The 17,116-nt window shown below is 36.2% G+C and overlaps 1 protein-coding gene across 7 annotated transcripts in view; it reads left to right on the top strand.

Moving 5' to 3' along the window:
- The window catches only part of UCHL5 (ubiquitin C-terminal hydrolase L5), a 60,501-nt gene that overhangs the window by 27,711 nt on the left and 15,674 nt on the right, over positions 1-17,116 (top strand). For 3 of the 7 annotated variants that reach the window (XM_069074454.1, XM_069074453.1, XM_069074458.1), the window contains one exon: positions 2,243-2,341. In XM_069074454.1, coding sequence (XP_068930555.1) covers positions 2,243-2,341 — 99 coding nt within the window. Of the gene's footprint in view, positions 1-2,222; positions 2,342-7,923; positions 9,179-17,116 lie in introns of those variants that run through there. The other 4 variants (XM_069074457.1, XM_069074456.1, XM_069074459.1 and 1 more) reach the window with 3 other exon arrangements.

The following is a 17,116-nucleotide window of genomic DNA, read 5'->3' as shown; positions in this document are numbered from 1 at the left end:
TTCTCATTGCCTTTTTGAGCCTCTTTTGCTATTTGAGTTAGTCTGTTTTTTAAGGTGTTATTTTCCTTAGTCGGGCTGTTGACTCTCATTTTGTAATTTTCTTTCATTGTTCTCATTTCTCTTGCCAATTTTTCCTCCACTTCTTTTATCCGCTTCTTAAGGTCCTCTATGGCCTGTAACCAGCTCATATTTTTCTTGGAAGTTTTTGGTGCAAGAGTTCTGACTTCACTGTCTTCCTCCTGTTCCATGCTTTGATCCTTTTTGTCCCCAAAATAGGAGTCTAATGTTGGATTGCTTTGTTTGGTTTGCTTCCTTTGCCTGCTCATTTTGCCACTCAATTACTTGACTTTTGGGCTTTTTGCCACAGTAGGACTCTGCCACCAGATAGGGGGGCTTCGTTCCAAATGCTGGGGTTTTCTTAGCTGCCAGAGGTATCAGTTGGGTGCCCTCTCTGAAGCCTCCGCACGCTGTGCACACCCCAGTATCTCCACCTTAGACTGGAATCCAGGTCTAAGCAGGTTAAAGCAAGAGCAATTACCCCTCAGTAGAGGGTCGCTTGGTCCCCCTACACTCTGCAGGCCAGGAGCAGAAGCTTCCACCTGGCGGGGGCTGCGGCCCTCAGTGACTTGTCGCCCCGGGGGCAATAGCCCACACACTCCCAACTACTGGGTCTCAAAGTCCACACTGCACTGACCTCTCACTTTGTCCTTAGCATCTATATGTTGATAATTCTGGACCACCACAACTGCTGGTGATCTGGAGTCCCTTCAGCTTGTGCTTGGTCAGGCCTGCCCTAGGGCTAAAATCTCAGCATGGGGCTGGGCTCGGCTCCCAGAGCACTGCGCTGGCCGAATCCTGCTGGCCTACTGATCTGTCCTCAGTGGGAGGTTAGCTTCTCTGTGTCATTTTGTGGGTTCTGTAGCTCCAGAGTTTGTTTAGAGTCCCCTTTTACATGAATTGGAGGTGGTGGGAGCCGGAGCTGGAATTGCACAGAGGTCCTGTTTCTAACCCAATTTCCAGTTCTTGGCCACCACAAAAAGAACAGCTATGAATATTTTTCTACATGTGGGGACTTTTCCCATTTTTATGATCTCTTTGAGATATAGCCCTAAAAGCGGTATTACTGAGTCAAAGGGTGTGCACATTTGTATAGCCCTTTGGGTATAGTTCCAAATTGTTCTCCAGAATTGTTAGATCAGTTCACAGCTCTACCCATAATGAATTAGTGTTCAACTTTCCCCACATCTTCTCCAGCACTTGTCATTTTCCTGTTTTCTCATGTTAGCCAATCCAAGGTACCTCAGAGTTATTTTGTTATTTTGATCTGCATCTCCCTAATCAATAGTGATTTAGAGCATTTTTTCATATGACTATAGAGAGCTTTAATTTCTTCCTCTGAAAACTGCCTGTTCATATCCCTTGGCCGTTTACCAGTTGGGTAACATACTTTTTTTTTTATAGACATAAAAAGGTTAATCTCAGAATTAAGAGACACTTATATTTTCTTAATATTCCAATCCTGCTGGACACATCCACCTGAATATCCCACCCAACACATCCAAAATGAAACTCGTATTTTTATCTCTTCCTCCAAACTTTCCTTTTCCTAGGTTCATACTCATCCTTGACTCTTCTCTTTTACCTCCTATATCCAAATATTTTCCAAGTTTTGTTGATTTGACTTCAATAACATCTCTTACAACATCACCTACCTCTATGCCACTACCATTATATAAGTAAAATGGCATAGCACAGGACCTAGAGTTGTTTTGCTTTTTCCTATGTTTTGTAGGTTGCTATAACCAAAGAATTTGCTATTGAGTGGTCAGCCAAGTGGTGATAAGCTATGTTGGACCCCAGAAAGCAGAAATAGTCCATTGTTGGGACCATGCTCAAATCCTTTCTAGCATGATAGAACCTGTTGTAATTTACTTTCTGTTGACATAGCCTTACTGAACCTAGGGTTACTTCCATAAAGCATGGAACTAGTACTTTGTGAAACACTTAATAAGAATATTAAATTCATTTTTTTTATCTAAAATTACGACAGTGCATTACTGAATGAGGTATACATATTCATATGACTTTACAAGTTTGGTATTTCTTTTTTAAAATGTAATGCCTGTTATAAGTCTATATTCTGCATTGGTACTTATTTCTTAGATGGTATTTACATGAGATTACTTTTTAAAATTTAGTATGGGGAAGATAATATTCTGCAGTATTTTTTATTCATTTTCAGATTGAAAATATTAGAAGAAAGCATAATTATCTGCCTTTCATCATGGAGCTATTAAAGACTTTAGCAGAACACCAGCAGTTAATCCCACTAGTAGAAAAGGTAAGTCATGATTACTTATGTTAAATTTTCCCAAAATGTGTAGGAAATCTTAATTTTGGCATGTAAGTTAAATTTTGTTAGTCATTTAAATTTTATGGTTTTGGTTTTTAGTTATGATGACAAATGTGATAGTTATAACCTAAGTTCAAAGAATAGGAAAAAAATTTTCACCACTTAGGAAGCTTTCACATTTTCTGAATTTCCAGTATTGAGTTAGAAGATTTAGTTGAAGAATTAGGTCCATATTTGTCTTGTCCCTTGATGAAAAATTATTTTTAAAAAATTTTGAGGGTTTGAAATATAGTAATATATCACAAAGACAAACTGGTATCAGGATACGAATTTTAGAGCTGGAAAAGACCATCTAGAATTCAGTTCCCATAGGTTACAGATGAAGAAACTCAGGCCTAAAAATTATGTCCCAAAGTCCAACAACTGGCTAGCACAAAAATCATGGTCTCTTACTCCTAGTCTAAATTTCTTTGCTCAGGGGTTAAAAACAGCTTGAATTATAGAAATCTACATTATAAAATATTAATAAGAAATAGAGATTTAATATCTTTAGTTACATAATAGCAAGTCAAACTAGACTAATAAATATTTCCCTAAATACCATTGCTGACAAGTATATCAGTATTTTGATCATTATTATCTGCTGTTTATATTAATGAGTACTTTACTAGTCCTTGAAAGTAATTTTATACTTCTAAACATGGCTTTTTCTACTTTGTTACTATTAATGTGAAAATTTACTAAAAAAAAGTTTCAATCTGGCCTTCTTAACATTATCACATTCCAAATTCTAGCATAAAAGTAGCATGAAATTCTAGCACTTTGTTATAAGAAAAATAAGTTACTAAATCAGTTACTACAGGATCAATAAGAAAATGATACAAGATCAAACTGTTCTCAAATCTGTCCCACTTTTCATGTCTTCTGTACATGTGAATATCAAGAAATTTCATATTGGAAAAGGGAAGTTGGAGTCATGAAGCTATGATCTTTCCATTAGCTATAATTACCACATATTGTCTTCTTTTTGCCTTAAAAATCAGAATGCTTCCTTGCCTTGAAACTTGAATTAGCATTACATACAATTTTGGACATGAGATGGCAGACTATGAATAACTAGTAATATTAAAAGGAAGATTCAGACTGCTGTATATTACTCTTTCATTTTATTTTATTTTGGGGTTTATTGAATCACCTTTTACACACACACACACACACACACACACACACACACACACACACACCCTCTTATGCTTCTTTAAACATGTTTATTTTGGGGACAGCTAGGTGGTGCAGTAAATAAAGTACCTGCCCTGGAGTCAGGAGGACCTGAGTTCAGATGTGGCCTCAGATACTTAGTAGCCGTGTGACCTTGGGCGAGTCACTTAACCTCAATTGCCCTACCCTCCTAAAAGCAAAAAAAACAAAGTTTATTTTTTTATGCATTAAAAAAAACACTTTAACTTTTGTTATGAGAGACTGCATAGTGCAGTGGAGAGAGCATGGTATTTTCAATTGTTCATTCTTAAAACTATTGCCGGGAATTAAACAATATTTTCTAGAGTACTCCTCTGTAGAATGCAAACTCCTTGAGGCCAGAAACTTTTTTGGTTTTGTTTTACCTTTCATTTAGTAGGTACTTAAAAAATGTTTGATTGGATCATTGTAATTGTCATGATTGGAATTTAACAAAAGGATAAAAACTGAGGCAGATTTCTTAGCAAGATTACATTTATTAGCAAGGGCATGCTACCTGTCAATAAATGGGTCAGTGGCTTGCTTCCATTTATGCCAAAGACCAGACAAGAGGAGAGTTCTTCTTTTATATGGTTTGGGGAGTACAGAACAAAGAACAGAACAGTAGATGATGACATCTTGGGATTGAGGGCAACATGATTAATTACAAAGCTGATATGCAGGAAACATGATTGATTTGGAGGTTTGGTAATAAGGGACCAGCAATCCCCCCTTTCTCTCATGAGACTAAGAAGTGTTCATTTTTTGAGTCCAGGTGCAACATAGCCAATACTCTGAACAGGAAACCAGATATCCTAGAAGGATAACTTGGTGGATAAAGTTATCAGGCCCAACTCTCTTTCACACAAATTCTCCAAGGTTAGCAAAATTCCTTGAGGTAACAGCTGGACTTTTAAACTTAACCCAGGCCAGCTGCACTCTGAACTGTATTCAGAGACAAAGAAGCATGACTTAAGCAGTTACGGGACAAAATCAGTTGCTATAGGATCAATAAGAAAATGATACAGGATCACTCTTAATCCTCTCATAATCCTTTTATACTAATCATGATTCTGAATGTACTCTGATAGGGAATTCTTGATTAATAAGCTTGCATAATAGCTTTACATCTCTTACATTTTAAATATGTCCCAGAAATTAGATACACAGTCTATATAACAATCAATATTGGTCATAAAACAGTATTATTACCACTTTTTAAAATCTTGATCTAGAATATAACTGCCTTCTTCCTGAATAACTCTCTCCTACCTTCTGGTTTCCCTCCTATCCAAATCTTCTCATTCTCTTTGGTAGACTCACCATTCATTAAAAAAAAAAAAAGAATCACCATTCATCTGCCTGTGAGGTGTGGGTGTGTTCCTTAATACTATGTTCTTAGTCTTTTTTTATCTTTCAGATTTTCTCCCTTGGTTACCTTATTAGTTCTGATGGGCTCAGATTTCATCTCTACAGATCCATAATCTCTCTCCTGAGCTCAGCTTCCTCCTAGATGTATCAGTCTAGATGTACAGCTTCCTGCTAGACATCTTGGCATGGATATGCCATAAACCTCAAAGTCATAATGTCAAAAACGAAACTTACCTCTACCTATGCCTCTTCCAAACTTTCTTACTTCTTTTGAGGGTAATCTTTCTATTCACTTGGGTTTATAGCTTGTAGTTATCTTTAAGCTCCGTCCTTTCTCCAACTCCACATGTTTGGACATTTGCCAAACCTTATAGGTTCTCTCTCCACATTTCAAATAACTTCTTCCAATCCACTTCCCACTGCTACTACTCAGATTCAGGTCTTTATTGCCTTTGCCTGTACTATTGCAATAACATTCTAGTTACTTTTCCTACTTCCAGGTTTTTCTGTCCTGTCCATCCACTCAGCTGTCAGAATTATCTTCCTTAGACTTGGGTCTCACTGTTTTACTTCATTTAAAGAAAAGCTTCATTGGCATTCCATTGCCTTTAGGACCATGTATAAACACCTCCCCTTGACAATTAGATATATCACAATATGTCACTTCACCTTTCCAAATTTATTGCACATCGTTATCTTTCGTATACTCTGTTCTAGCCAGATTGGCTTATCATCTGTTCCCAGAACCTGGCATTCTCTCTCTAGACTTTGGGCCTTTGCTCAAGCCTGAAGTGCTTGTCCTTTTCATCCATTTCTCTTAGAATCCTTAGTTTCTTTAAAGGCTATGCTCATATTCTACCTCCTTTGCCAGATCCATTTCCAGATCCCTCTATTTGTTTGCTTTACCTCTTCAAATTATCTTACTTTACTTAACCTATGAACATGTTATATTCTCCAGGAAGTGTAATTTCCTAAAGGGCAGGAACAATATTTTTCTTTTGTATTTTTTTGTATTAAGCAAACAGGTCCTTAATATTGTTTGTTGAATGAATGAACTTCCTAAAACAGCACCTAGTATTTAAGATGCTTTAGCACAGTGAATTTGCATGAATTTCTAGAATGAGTTATTTTTTGTTGGCCTTTTTGGCCTCTGTTGTAGGTTGAGTTACTTCGTACCATTTTATAGAAATTACTTATTTTCTATATCTGGATTGTCTTAGTCTTTTCCACATCATAGTGTATTGGATAGCCAGTATGAAGTACAGAAGACCTGGTTTTCAGTCCCTTCCTTAATGCTTAATAACCCTGTGTATATGAACAAGTCACAACCTTTCTGTGACTCAGTTTTCTCATCCCTAATAAGGATATAATTATAGCTTATAGTAGCTGCCTTAAGAATATTGCTGTGAGGCTCAAATTGGCTAATGTATTTGTAGTACTTTTTGAACTTTAAAGCTCCATGTTAATGTCAGGTAACTGCTTTTTTTTAATCAAAACTTTACTTGCTTATCTGCCCCACTCACATCGCCTTCCTTAGGTTTATCTCCACAGCTTTACTCTGGAATAATTTAGTGACTACAATCTTCAAATTTGAAGATAATAGCATTGATCTACCAAATATTGTTTATTTTGCTAGCCAGAAAAGTACCATTTATATTTATTCTCTGTTACTTGTCTCCAAACCATTTCCCTATCTATGAGAGAAAAACAGTTTCCATATACCCCTAGAGACTTTTAAAAATAGCTTCTTTGTTGACTCATTATCTATAATCACTTTTCCTCTGTGTGAGTTTTCCCTGAGGCTCTTCGACCCTCTTTTCTCTCTACACTCTTTATCTTGGTGCCTTTATCTACTCCCATGGTTAGAATTATTGTCTTTGTGGTACTAAGTGACTCACAGATCTATATATTCAGCCCCACTCTCTTCCCTGAGCTTCAGTCCTGTGACACCAATTACCAATTGAAAATTTTAAACTAGCTATCTTGGAAACATTTCAGAATCAACACATTCAAAATAGGGCTCATTTTCTGCAAAATCCACTTCTCTTCCCTATTTCTTTTGAAAGGAACTACCATTCTTTCAGTGTCCCTGGTTAGTAACTTTGATATCATTTTGACTCTTCACTCTCCTCACCCAAATGTCCAGGCACTTGCCAAGTTTTGCCATCTTTTCACATCCATTCCTTTCATTACTCACACAGCTACCATCTACAGACATTCATCGTCTGTCGCCTAGATTATTGCAGGCCTGATTGCCCTTCTTGTTTGAAGCCTGTTATATTCTAGTCCTATAGATTGCTACCAAAGTAATTTTCCTTAAGTGCAGATCTGATCTTATCACTCCCCTACTCAGCCAACTCCATTCTGTTCCCTTTAGTATAAAACATAAACTTAAATATTTAACTTTGAAAGCCTTATACTCTCAGACCTTGTTGTATCCTTCTTATGTGCTAGATTGGTATAGTGGAAACATTGAACTTGGAGACTTGGGTTCAAATTCTGTCTCTCATATTAATTGTATGGCCATGGTCAAGTCGCTTAACTGAGTCCCAGTTTCTTTATCTATAAAATGGGGATAATAATCCTTTTGGAACCTACCCTTATTGCATCTTAATAGTATCAAAGTAGATCATATGTAAGACTATAAATCAAATGTCAGTTACTAATATTATAATTGAAGGAGTTAATGTATTTGTGGAGCGAGCTATTCAGAGTAACAGAGTTGAAAGATTAGTTTCAAATAGAAAGGAGCTGAAGACTAAATATCATCTTAAGTGGTTTCTACTTAGGAAGGGGATGATCTTTGTAAATCATTTTACAGAAGGGCTCAGGTGGCGTAGTAGAAAGTGTTTTCAACAAAGGTGTACATTTGGTACGTCCTAGAAAAGAAATATATTTCAAGAGAAAATCTTGTATGATTGCTGCTCTCGAATTTGTGTCATAGTCTGACTTTTAACTTCTAGGCAAAAGAAAAACAGAATGCAAAGAAAGCTCAGGAAACCAAATGAAGAAGATGCTCAGAGGAAGACATTTCTCATCTTACTAGGATGAAAAAACAATAAGTACATAGGACTTCTAACAACATCCTATCTGGTCCGGCGCACGCTTGACAATAATAACAATCTGTCTCACCTTGAATGCATGGATTCATACAATCTTTTCCCCTTACCTGCATCATGTGCATGTCGTGCATATTAAGTAAAAGTGGTGTTTAGAGTTGCTTGACCAAATTCCATTATTTGACATTTATATCTGAATTCCTGATAGCTTCTCTGAAAACAGAACTACTGTAATGCACCCAAAATGCACAAGTGATATTCTTCTAAACTGTTCCTAATTTATCTTTTAGGCTTTTGTCCCACAGTTAAAGATTAAGATTTATAATAAAACAGAAAAATATCACATGTTAATAATGTAATCATATTTGGACTATTTTTGCTTTCTTAAATCTTACAATTAATGGAACAGTTTGGTACATCTCTTTCTCTTTGGTACTTATTATTTGGAGGTTTTAAATAGAATTTTATTTTTTATTTTCTATACTGAATAGGTGATATTTTAATTACAAACCCATTTAATAAAGGCAAATGTGTAATACCTAAGAATTTCCATGTCTATCAGTGGAAAAAAAATACCCCATTTTTGTTTTGGGAAACTTTTTAAATGTTTTATTTTGGGTAGAATTATTTTTGTGGAATGTGTGAGTATCATGTGCTTCAAAGCATATTTTTTCTTAATGACACACTGTCAGTCATATTTTATATTTTAAAATTTTTCTCATTTTGGCCACATTGCTTTTTAAACTGTTAAAACTGTGTCCTGAAATTGTTTTTTTTTAATTTGGTGATCTTAACACTTCAGAGGAAATTCTTTAAAAATGGAGATGTGAGTGGAGGCCAATTGGATTTCTAGGTCAGTTAAAAAATAAAAAGATGGAGAGGCATGGTTCAACAAATACTCATAGTGCCATTTTAAAACATCTTTGTAATATTGGGCTCCATAAAATTTTACTTCATATAATAAATATACTTGCCATATTCATAATTGAAATCTCATAAATCCTATTTATATAAAAGGAAATTCCAATTCCTTTGTGAATTAGGCCCATAACTAATGTGAATTTTCAAAGGAGGTACCTGTTTTAGGAAATACCTCACCACAGTGATTATTATATTACATTACAATTTGATGAAATATTAATAAAACAACTTAATGACAGTTTTTTTCTCTGTGCATAATTTACTCATTAAAAGGGTAGCTCTCTGCTTCCGTCTATCTTCTACAAGTCTATTCTCTCCCTTACTCCCGTATTCAAACTCAAGTGGTTCCCAATTGCTTCAAAGACAAAATACAGATTTCTTTTTTAAAGCGTCTCACGGCATGGACCTGACCTACCTTTCCAGCCTCAATATGCATCACTTCCTTTCCTGTACTCTATTACACAAAGTAACAGAGTTGCCATTCAATCACATGTGGTACTTCATCTCCTGTCTCTTTACTTTTCATTGGCTATACTCTGCGCCTGGAATACTCTCCCTTCTGATCTCCACCTCACAGTATTCTGAACTTCCTTCAAGACTTAGCTCAAGGGGCAGCTGGGTGGTGCAATGAATAGAGCACCGGCCCTGGAGTCAGAAGGACCTGAGTTCAAATCTGGTCTCAGACACTTAACACAAAACGAGCTGTATGACCTTGGTCAAATCACTTAACCCCAATTGCCCTACCTTCCCCCCTTCAAAAAGCAAAAAGAAAAAAAAATCTAAGACTTAGCTCAAGCATTTACTTTCTTCATGAATGCTTTCCTGATTTCCACAACTGCTTCTATCTATACTCCCTAAACTATCACATTTATATTGTCTATTCTATGTGTGTACATAGTCTTCCATGATAAAATGTAATCTACTTGAGAGGAACTGCATTATTTTTTCTGTCTCCCCAGCACCTAACACAGTGTCTGTTCTATCACATAGTAGTACCTTAATAAATGCTAGTTGATAGGTGACTAGAAATCAGTAAATCTGGAACTGAATCCAGGACCTCTGATTCTAAATTGATTACTTTTTTCGTTCTGCCACACTACCCCTAGTAAGTTGGGTAGTGTACTCTCTTTCTTGAACAATAACTAACATTCTTGTAAAAATTTTACAGAGGCCATAATAATTTTTATATTCCAGTTCACTTCAGCAGTCCTTTATTAAACCTCTAAGAAAGGCACTGTATTCTGGTGTGGGAATACAGTCCCTGCCCTCAAGAAGTTTACATTCTTGGGGCGGCCAGGTAGCACAGTAAGAGCACCGGCCCCAGAGTCGGGATGACCTGGGATCGAATCCAGGCTCAGATACTTAGCACCACACCCAGAAATAACTGGCCGTGTAACCTACAGCAAGTTACTTAACACCAGTTGCTTTAAAAAAAAAAGTACGTTCTAATAGGGGGAATTGAAAGGGAGGACACTAGCAGAGGGAGACAGGAAGGAATAAGGAAAGACTTTGTAGAGGAGATGATAATTTTTCTAAACTATGAGAGAAGAGAAAGATTCTAAGAGGCAGAGAAGGAGTGCATTTCAGGTATAGGGAATGGATTAAAGGAAAACAGAGGTGAGAGATGGACTTTCAATTTCTTATTAATATACAGTTTGCCTGCAAGGAACATATTTAGGATGGAGAAAAATGAAATAAGGCTGGAAACTTAAGGTTAGGGTCAGAATATGGATGATTTAAAATGCCAAGGCAAGGAGTTTGTATTTTATCCTATAGATAATGTTTTTGAGCTGGGGAATAAAATGATCAGACGTGTCTTTAGAAGATAATTTTGCCAACTTTCCTGATAACAGGCATGCCTTAATACTATAGCATCTCATGTTATTCCAATTATTCAGTTTGATTTTTTCCTTTTGGAAAGGAAAAAATAAAAGTACACTGATATTGTGTCAGGCAAATATTGAAGTAAGTTATGGGTTAATACAATCATTTAACTAGCATTTATACAGTGTTTTAAGATTTGCAAAGCACTTTATGCAGGTTATCTTGTTTGAGATAATTATATGGATAAGTGGCCTACAATATTATTCATTCACTGATTAATTCCAGGATCGTAAACATTTTTAGTTTATGCTTTTTTAAAGAAAAATTATGTTATCAACTCAATGGAAAAATATAAACCTTAATAGTTAGACCATAAAAAAATAATCTATGTATGATGCCATTGCAGAGAACAGCCCTTATGAAGAAATGATAAAAAAAAAGCAACATGGGTGAATGATTACTGTCTACACAACTGCTATAATTAATGGTATTCCTTAAATTTTTAAATTTCTTTAAAAAAAATAAAGGAAAACAACTATTATTAAAGTAACCAGTAAAATCAAGTTTATAAGCAAAATTCTGTCTTTTGCTGACTTGATGGTTCTAATTACCAGTTTATAGACAATTTGACTAGAAGGATCACTACTCCAAAATTCATAAACATATTGCTAATTGATTTTGCTCTCATATATATGTTCTTCCTACATTTAGTATGCTGATTATATTTCCTACTTTTGAACTTAAAAAAACAAAACAAATTAGGGACTCTAAAATTTGTATTTTCTTTGTAGTTCAAGTGCATTGTGGGTACTCAAAAAATACTAAATGCTGTCATGAATATAACTACACACACACACACACACACACACACTCCTTGATATTTTTGGTGAATCTGTAGAATTTGTGGAGGACTCTCTCTCCTGCTGAAAATCAAAGCCCTAGCATGCTTTTGTGGTTCTTGTCTGTGTCTTTCTGTAAATCCTGTGTAGAAGATCTGCCCAACAAGTCAGGACCTTCCTCTTGTTCTTTTAGTATTTAGCTGATTGTTTTTTATAGCCAGATGGTGCAATGGATAGAGTGCTGACAGAATTAGGAAGACTTGAGTACAACTCCAGCCTCAAACACTTGTTAGCTGTGTAACCTGAACAAGGCACTTAACCACTATCTTTCTCAGATTTCTCAACAGTAAATGGAGATAATAACACCTATGTTGGGAGCCAAAGAGGCCTGATCCAGGACTCATAAAGATCTCATTATGTTCCCTATAGAAGGCCCTTCTGAGATGTGGCTTTGCTAAAGCATCTTTGAATATGGGTTAAACTTAAAAGGATGTTGTTTGAGTTCTGAGACCAGTAGGCTCTGCCCCAAGACTTTAGTTGTTCAAAACCAAAATGTTTGAATTCTTAGGTGGTCAGTTCCTATGCAGATGTCCTTGATGATGTGGTTTGGTTTCTGGCCTTGAAGCCTGCTCTCCAGAGCATCATTTGTAATGGGACTGCCTATGAAGGGAGTTAACTACTTTTCCTAAGACTTTCTGGCACCTAGAGAACAAAAGCCTTACTGCCATGCCACTTCCAGGATATGGCAGACTAAGATAATGATAAGAATACTTGAGTCCCCTTCCTTTGTCTCATTGCTCTATAAAAACCTTGCCCCAAGAATCAATAAATGGAGTTCGTGGTTCTTCCTTGAACTACCCACATGGTCTGGTCATTTCTTATTCATGTCTCGGAATCATGCTAAATGCTGGACACTGAGCAGCCCACAGCACACTTACCTCCCATGGTGGTTGTAAGGATAAAATGAGAATATTTATAAAGTACTTTGCAAACTATATAAATGCTAACTATTGTTACTTTAGCACTCAGGCTCTGTTCACTGTTACTACATCTCTTTTACAAATCAACAAACATTTATTTCAGAAACTAACATGTATATGCACCAAGCTACATGGGATAAAAGGACAGTTCCTGTTTTTGAGATACTTAACATTCTACCAAAGGGATTTTAACATTCACAGATTAAAGTATATATACAAGGTAATTTAAAGGAGTGTATTTTGTAGTCATACATTTCCTCTTGCACCACGTCTCATTGGCAAGTCATCCTTGGTAAATATATGGTCATCTATATACACTCACCATAGGTTTTCTGTTGTTCATTGTATCACTTATGTGGGACAGTTGAAAGAGTTTGGAATCAGAACCTGGGTTTGAATCTTGGCTCTGTGCCTGTATGACCTTGGGAAAATTGCTTCATTTCTTTGGATCCCTTTTCTTATCTGTAAAATGAGAGGATTGGATAAGATGATCTCTAAGTTCCTTTCCAACTCTAAAGCTGTGATTCTGTAATTCTGAGACTATGGTATTGATTTCTAGCCCAATAGCATCAATGAAAAAATATTGATATCAAAAAGATGGGTTTTTACATCAGTAAGAATCTTGGGTCATTAAAAATACTCTTCAGTTTTTAAAAGTGACCCAATCCTTTCTCCAGATGTCCTAAATCATATGGATGTTTCTAGAAACATTTTAATACTTAAGTGATTTTTATCTCATTGAATGGGCTACTCTCTCTAGAGGTACAAAGGGTAACTCATTCACACCTTGTAATGCTATGCAATTCTTGGCTGTATCCACCATAAGTCCTTCACAGAGGATGTATTCATTAAACATATAGGTGCTAGTGCATCTTTACATTCAGATTTAATGTTATTTCCAATTATACATTCTTGTACTAGGCAAGTCACTTAATGTCCTCCCATTATCCTCCCATTCTCTAGGCTCACAACCTAGGTGTCATCCTCAGTTCTACTATCTTACCCCCCATATCCAAACTATTGCCAAGGCTTATTGATTTCATCTTTCTGACATCTCTCAAACAGACCACCACTTCCCTCTGACATTGCTACCACTTTGGTGAAGACCCTCATCACCCTATTCTTGGACTACTGCAATAACCTACTGGTATATATGCATGTCTCAAGTCTCTTTTCATTACAGTGCATCTTCCATTCAGCCTTCAAAGTGATTTTCCTAAAGTATAGATCTGATCATGTCACTCCTACTCAGTAAACTCCAGTAGCTCTGTTAATTCCAGCATCAAATACAAACTTCTCTGGCATTCAAAGCCCTTAATAACCTAGCCCCTTCTTACCTTTCCATTCTTCTTACAACTTACTTTCCACCATTTATTCTTTGATCTAGTGACACTGGCCTCCTTGTTCTACAAACAAGAGACAATATCTCTAGGTTCTAGGCATTTTTTCTAGCTGTCCCCCATGTCTGGAATTCTCTTTTTCCTCATCTTCACTCTCTCTGGCTTCCTTTAAGTCCCAACTAAAATCCCCTCTTCTACAGGAAGTATTTCCCAGTCTATCTTAATTCTAGTGCCTTCTTTTTCTTAAATATTTCCTATTTATCTTGTATATAGCTAGTTTATACACATTTATTATCTCCCTCCTCAGACTGTGAGCTCCTTGTGGACAGAGGTTGTCTCTTACCTTTTCTGTATCCCCCACTCTTAGCAGTGTCCAGCACATAGTAGCCACTTAGTAAATGTTTAGCAACTGGCTGACTCTCACCCTCAATTTCCCCATCTGTTAAGTAAGACTAATAATAGCACCTACATCACAAGATTATTGTGAAATTTAAATGAGACATTATATGTAAAATGTTTTGTAAACCTTAAAGTTTTGTCAGTGTCAGCCAGCTATCATTATTATTGTGTATATTATTGTAAATTATTGTCTAAGTTTGTTGACTTGAATCATGTAATGCAGCTAGACACTTTTTCCATCTCTATTTATCATAGGATCATAGATCTAGAACTGGAAGAGACACCAAAGGTCATCTGTTTATCCCTCTCAAATTAGTCATTTTTGTTCCATCCTTTCTGATTCAAAGATCAATGTCCTGGTCAAAGAAAACTGAGGCAAAGTGAGAACTGAAAAATTCTGTCTTCTGTCTTTTTGACAAATATTGCCTGGTTTAGGCTAAAAAGTGATTCTATTTGTTATCTGTCTATCTATCTATTACCTACTTATCCATTTATTTGTTTGCTTATTCACTTATTCATTTTAGTGATACTCTCATCACATTTGAAGGTGAACTTCTTAAGGGTGGGAAGTTTTTGCCTCTTTTTTGTATTCCCAGTGCTTAGCACAGTGCCTGGCACATAGTAGACATTAATGAATATATATTGATTGCTATTTCATCAATCAATTAATAAATATTAAGCACTTACTATGTGCCAGCATACATATCTATATGCATGTTTGTACACAGAATAAATATAGAAAAGAATAAATACAAATTAATTAAATACAAGGTATTTGGGGAAGCAAGGTTCTAGCAATTGGGCAGAAAAGAAAAGTAATGTAGAAGGTGCTTTTTGGTGGAAGAGAAGAATTCTATGGGGTAGAGAAGAGGATAGAGTACATTCCAAGGATGCCAGTGCAAAGTCATGGAGATTAGAGATGGAGGATCGAAGGAACAAAACAAACAGAAAACCCACAGTCCGACTGGGTCACAGTGAGTGCAATGGGGAGGCAGGGGAGAGAAAAAAAAACCCAGTCATATAAAATGAGTTGTAAAAGGCAGGTGGGATTTTAAATGTTAAATAGAGTAGTTTATATTTTTATCCTATATAGGTATTAAGGAAGTCACCAGAGTTAATTGAGTAAGACTTAAGGAAAATCATTTTGGCAGCAATGATTTCTGAGGGGTTGCATAGGATGTGAGAAGTACAAAGACCTGGAGAATAAGACACTCCACCTCTTGGCCCTGAGCCTTTTCTCTGGCTGTCCCCTTCTCTGACTTCTTTAGAATCCCATCTTTCCTCACCTTTCTTAGTTGTATTGCCTTCCCTCTGTTAATGATTTCCTATTTATCCTGTACATATTTGTTTTGCATGTTGTCTCCCCCATTACATGGTAAACTCCAGAGGGCAGAGACTGTCTTTTGTCTTTTTTTGTATTCACAGTGCTTAGCTTGGTTCCTGGCACAATGGTTTACACTTAATAAATGTTTATTAATTGATCGATAGATTGATCTGATCCAACCTGATATAAACAAGAATCTCCAAGACATTTCTGATGAGTGGTTAAGGAGAATTCACTACCTCTTGAAGCAGTCCATTTCAATTTTAGACAGTTCTAATTGTTAGTAAATTATTTTTCGAGCTAAAAGTTGTTTTCTTATAAAATTGCACCCGTTGATCCTAGTTCTCTTTTGTGGAATAAAACATAATAGTCAAATCCCTCTTCCATGTGACAAGGCTTAAAATACTTCATTTTTATTGCTAAGCCTTCTCCTTTTCAGGCTAAAATATTCCTAGCTCCTTCAAGATTCTGTGTCTCTGTAAAGAAGAGGGCCAGGAAAAAATATCTTCTATTTAGTGCTTCCCAGCAGTATAACATTATTCAGAAATGCAAGTCCTATTTGGGGAAGTGGCAGTAGTATACTGGGATCTTGCTGGCAACTCTGTCATTTTGGAAATTTTATTTGTAGAAGTGGCCCACACTTCTGCTAAATGATGAGTAATTAATTCTCTACTCAAATAACAGCAAGCTTGGTCATGAAGGAAATACGAAGGGCGTTTTCACCCACTGTACAGTTTCAGAAGATGTGTTCTCAGACTTCTCAAAGTTGGAAGAATGTGATTAGAATACTTTTGACATAGGTACTGATGAATATTCATTTTCCAGACTCTCAGTGTTGCTATGTCCATCACTGCTTTGAATGGTGTACTGCCCACTCCCTTTGCTGGAGATAGACAGTATAGGTTCTCTCCATAACTGGATTTTTGTGTTCTTCAGTGGGGCAGTTGGAGAGATTTGTCGAGTGGTAGCAGTGACATTAATTGTATGGACTTTCTGGGTCTGGACACTAGTGCAGAAACCTTCCTGTTCTCGTGTGTATGTTGAATATCCTTAATAGAATCTACACATATGTATAGATCATTTTCATAAATACTTTTCAGAAATGAGGAAGGAGGTATATGGCTTAGTAGTATTGACATCATATTAATCACTTTTTCATAATCAGTTAGTGATTGTTTTCAAATTATCATTATCTTTGGTTATACCTTGAAAATTGAAGAAAGTAAAATATTTGTCTGGATTGTAGAGTGCATAATGTGTATTAAGTCACTTACTGTCAGTCACAATCACTCTTTTTGACAATTTTGCTTAACTGTTTTCAAGAAGTATGCTTTTTCCTACAGAAACACTGGAAATCTATCCTGTTTTATTCTGTGTGCTTTCTTCTAGTATCAGGGGAGGGGAACTTGTGGCCTCGAGTCCATATGTGACCTTCTAGGTCCTTGGTATGACCTTTTGTTGAGTCTAAGT

Source organism: Petaurus breviceps, unplaced genomic scaffold (genome assembly GCF_028583685.1).
Source record: "Petaurus breviceps papuanus isolate PSGF00001 unplaced genomic scaffold, PetGlider_PUasm1.0 90895, whole genome shotgun sequence".
Classification (NCBI taxonomy): domain Eukaryota; kingdom Metazoa; phylum Chordata; class Mammalia; order Diprotodontia; family Petauridae; genus Petaurus; species Petaurus breviceps.
The sequence above is the reverse complement of the archived record's forward strand: the minus strand, read 5'-3'. Positions and strand labels throughout refer to the sequence as shown.